Consider the following 5,012-nt stretch of genomic DNA (forward strand, 5'->3'; position numbering starts at 1 on the left):
GGTTGTAGTGTCTGTTTGAATCGGAACGACTACATTGTGTATCTGTGTATATCCAGTAGTGCTATGAATATCTGCTTAGGGCAACTTACGAATATTAAGTTGAATGAGTGTTTTAGACATCGTGGGGTTAGAAATATGACTTAGTAGCTGCTTTGTGGCGCTGATGTGGACATATTCATTTATATTATTATTCAAAATATAGAAATTACCGAGGCTTTACTGTAGTGTCCTTTGCTGCACATCATCCTGTCTGTCTGCTGTCGCTCTCCAGGTTAAAGCAACAAAGCAAAAAGAGCTTGTTGTTGTTGTCTTGTTTGTTTGTCTTCTCCTTTATTTCACTGCGGACACAAAAACTAATTCCCACGCTTCTTTGTTCCCTGCAGGACGTTGGCCCGTCAGGGTGCGTGTATCTCCCGACCACACTACAGTCTCCTCTACAGACAGTGAGTTTTGTGTGTGTGTGTGCGCTTGTGCGAGACCACTTGGGTTCACATACTGCTACATCTCATAGCAATAATGCATAAACACGCTCCAACCCATGCACTGTAAATATATGTACTGTCAACTTCTGTACCCTAAATACTTTTCTTTATCTCCACTACAGTGCGGCTCCAATGGGAACCACAGCAAAGGAGGAGATGAACAAGTTTTGGTCGAAAAATGCCAGACTAAACAGACCCATGTCTCCTCATATCACCATTTACAAGTATGTACTGTATATCACGTGCAGTACAGTGTGTCGCCTGCGTCTCGTTCAGAAGAGACGTTGGAGATGACTCAGTTGTTCAAGTGAAATTGTACACTCCATTTATGTTTTATAACTTCACCTGAACATTTTCAAAGACACTAAAACTCCACTGCAGAACATTATCCAGGTTGAAAATATTATTACTATCAATTTTCAGATCCTGCAGTCTTTTCATTCTTTTTATGCTGATAAAACAGCAGGACAAGCCACCATTAACAGAGCGCTCCGTGCCTTTGGATACATTTACTGCAATGAGCACCTAGATAGACAGGCAGTTACAAGAAACTGAAAACCTTTTTATTCAGTATGATCTTTGTAATTTCACACTAGGTTTCCTTCCTGTCTTTTCACTTTGCATTTTCTCGTTCATTTTGGATCATTCTTGTATCTAATCTATATCGGGGAACTTGAGCTCCAAACCATTGGTTGTTTCTAACGTTGGTGATTTAAATCCTTTTCTTTTTTTCTGTTTAAAGTTACTCTATACAAAAACAATAGCTTAGTTTATATCTGCAAATGCAGAACTTGGAATCTATAAGTGAAAATGTCCACTGTCATTTATTTTCATTTCAAAGTGAAAAATACCTTCAGCTTTGCTCTGTGAGTCTCAATCGCTTTGAAAAATAGTCTTTCTTTCTTTCTGTACTGTGTTCAGAGCCTAACCCGAAACAAAATGGGTTTTAAAAATTCAAATAAAAGTCAGTGAAGGTTCAGTGCTTTGACTTTTGTTTCAACCACATACAGTACATCTGCCATTATAATAAATGGGTTGCATTTTCTTCTGCGTTTCAGTTGGTCCGTCCCCATGGTGATGTCCATCACACACAGAGGAACTGGAGTGGGGCTCAGTGGAGGTAACGCGTCTGCTTGTTCTCACGTTTATTTTCTCATCATTTATTATTGGATGAAACGTTTATTCTACTGCCATTGTCAGCTTTTGACTGACCCTGAAAATCTCCACAGGGCATTTTAGTCCACAACTATTGATTTCTGCTAAGAGCATTTACTGGCATTACGAAACAGAAGTTGTTCAATACATTTCACCCCTTTTGCATGTGAAAATCAAGTCTAGCACTGGACTGCTAACAGCTTTTAGTCATTTGCGTGGTGTACAGGTTGAGCCCATGTCACTGTGACATTGTACATCAGTACTGTTGACCCTGATGTACCATTCTGTAAAAGCTGGGTCCAATTTTGTTTATAGGTTAATGGGTTCAATTAAGGTCAGCACCCTTAACTGCCAGTTTAAAACCATCAGCATGGCCTAATGAAAGTGTCTGAAATAAAGTTTCTGGCTTCCTTGCCAAGGGCTGCTAAACTAAAACTATCACCTGCTGAGAGTAATTTTACAAGCCATATTGATTTATTGTAATGTTTAGATATCCCACCACTGCTTGCAATGCTATTTTGCATATGGAATTAAAACTCAGAGTTAACTCAGTGTTTGATTCAATTCACATATGAATGGATGTGTATATTTCTTTGTGTGTATGCAACTATGCATTTTGTGTTCACACTGATTCACACCTGCTATGTTTTTCCACAAGTAAATAACTCCTCCCATTAGGCCTTTTCACAGAAAGAGAAGCACAGAGACCCACTGAGTGCAGTGTATTGTAATATGCAGCCAACCAGGAGCCTGTTTGATACAGAGCCATTGTTTGGTCTTCGTTTTATGTGGTCAGCAGGGAAAAAAGTCTATACATAACTGAGATATTCAGATGTGACTGGCCACTGGGGTCACTGGGGAGTCTAATCCAGCAAAGACAAATAGTAGTAGCATGTTGGTGTTAGATTTCTCACTTATTGCTGATCTCTCTAAAAGGCATGCATTTTTCTCTACCACCCATTCATATACACACCTTATTATGTCTGTGTCCAGCTATCTCGGCCTTTGCCCTGGCAGCGCTGGTATTACCGGAAAGTTACCCCCACTACCTGGACTTGATCCACTCGTTGTCCGTCGGCCCGTTTCTCATTGGGTTGGCCAAGTTCGGCATCGCCTTCCCCGTATCTTACCACACCTTCAACGGCATCCGACACTTGGTAAGACTTAATAACTTTATTATTGATTTATAGGCCTAGCAAATGTGTGCAACCCCATACTAAAGTATACTTAAAATTCTTTTTTTGTTGCCATTACCACGTTTGGTGTGGTGTCTGGAGTCCCTTGCACAGATCTCTGAGCAATTTAAAAACAGTTTTCAGTTTTGTCACGTTAGCTCATTTGACTGATGTCATAGAACATGTATTACATTTGCCAAGATTATAAGCTCATGGTGTTCTGTTGTTCTTATGCTTAATTTTCTTCTTTCTGTTTTCTCTTATTTGCTTCTTATTATTTAAACCAGTGGTGGGACATGGGCAAGGGCTTCAAAATCCCAGAGGTCTACCGCACCGGCTACACCGTTATTGGTCTGTCCATCATCACCTCCATAGCCTTGGCTTTTCTGTGAGCACCGGACGAGAAGAGATGAGCAGAAACGAAAGGAGAGGAGGGAGCTGAAAGGGAATGTGGAGTGGATTCACTGTGGGAGTTTTGTGTATATGTTCTGTTCCGGCCCACTGCAGGCCCAAATTCATCAAAGTATTAAATAAAGGATTATATCATGCTTTACGCAGAGAATGTGTTGTGATGTTTTGTCCCTTGGAATTAATTATACTCTGAAAATCTTTAAGGGTCATCAAATGCAGCAAGAGTGCAAAGTGCATGCAAATGTGACCCAGTTTATTTCACACTTGTTCTTGGTGTGAACAACAACCAGCGGGCCAAAATTAGACGCGTCCTACATGTTCTGTCCTTATGTAATTTGTGTAATCATGCTGTGACGTCAAATTTATTAATTACTTTTCTCTGCCCTGAGTGCTCCGTCACTGCCAGTCCAACTAGTGCGTCTGCCGGCTGTGCACGAGGATGTGTGTTTGTGTGTGTCTGTAGTGCGGCTGTTGATTGTAGGCTGTCATTCATATTTTACCTTCGCAAGGGCGCAGCTGCTCAGATGCATTTTTTAACACTGAGAAAGAGAAGGGTTGAAATGCGGAGAGGCAGCCCAGTGGTAAAAGCTGTGTATGTGAACAGGCTCCTTACCGGCAGCCTGCCTCAGGCCCTGCCTCCCACTGAGCCACACAGGAGCTACACACTGCACCTGAGCAGCTTTAGTCCTACAGTGTGAATAAAAGCAAACTGTGATGTAATGTCAGATCCAACTACATTTATGTAGCGTACAGTAACAAGTGCACGGGGGGGGGGGACAACAGTAAACGTTCTTGGGAGGAGGCTGCACACTTATCAATTTCGTAACAGCTGGTTTGAAAATGTGTCTGTTTAGATCAGCTGAACCTGCGCAGAGACAAACAACGTGACCACTTAGTTTTGTTACCTCCAACAAAATTGGTTTATAAATTTGTTACTGCTGGCTGGAAGGGAAACTGCTTGTCAACCTGCATTTTTGTCAGAGCTGTTGATGAAATTCATTTGTGAATCACACGTGCTCAATCCTATTGCTTATAAAGGAAACGGTGTCTCCAGTAACTGTCAGTGTTTATAAAAGTGAAGAGCTAATTTGTTGCTTTTGATAATGTTATATTGTCCTCAGAGCCACATCGGCCCGGTTACAAGACAAACATCTCTATATGTAAGAGCCAGCTCAAAATAATAGTCACAGTAAAAACAACACTTGCAAACATTGCTCTCCATGTGACTTTGGCTGATTGCAGGGAATCTGACATGTTGATGATTTGCTGTATAGATCCATGTCGTTTGTTTGTGACTGATGGGAAAATTGCTCAAAATCTGCAGGTCTGAGACTTCATTTGCTTATTGTCTGCTCACGCCAAACCCTGTGGAAATATTTCCCAATTTCAGAGTAAAAACAAACAGCTAATAAAAACATGGGCTGCTCGCTGGAGCCATTCCCTATGAGGAGTGAACACTTTGCCTCATAGTTACTGATGCGTGTACAATGGAAGATGTTCCATCTTTTTGCTTTGCTCCGATAATATCAGTATTATGATGTTTTGACGAGATAACCTGCGTGAAAGCAATGGGGGTGGAGAGCAGGGGCTATCCCCTTCTCTTAGAGCCACAGAGAGACTAATGATTACGCGGCGGCAGCACCCCCTACCGGGCGGCAAATTATTATCCACAGGGCTGCGGTCCTGATGCTGAGGGATGGTGAGGATGCTGCACAGGGCTGGGAGGGGGAGTATAAACCCGCTTTTGATCGAAAAAAATGTGTCACAGTCTCTGTGGCGCAATGGAATA

The 5,012-nt window shown here is 41.8% G+C and overlaps 1 protein-coding gene across 1 annotated transcript; it reads left to right on the forward strand.

The window, feature by feature from the left end:
* Positions 1-383: 383 nt before the first annotated feature.
* Positions 384-3,374, forward strand: sdhc (succinate dehydrogenase complex, subunit C, integral membrane protein; the record flags this gene model as incomplete). The annotated part of the gene is given in 5 exon segments (XM_035671538.1): positions 384-443; positions 605-706; positions 1,541-1,602; positions 2,631-2,794; positions 3,100-3,374. Coding segments are annotated over 5 exon segments (493 nt in total), but the record flags the coding sequence as incomplete, so codon positions are not given.
* Positions 3,375-5,012: the final 1,638 nt, after the last annotated feature.

Source organism: Morone saxatilis, unplaced genomic scaffold (assembly GCF_004916995.1).
Source record: "Morone saxatilis isolate NCDOM2014 unplaced genomic scaffold, NCSU_SB_2.0 Contig23, whole genome shotgun sequence".
Lineage (NCBI taxonomy): Eukaryota > Metazoa > Chordata > Actinopteri > Moronidae > Morone > Morone saxatilis.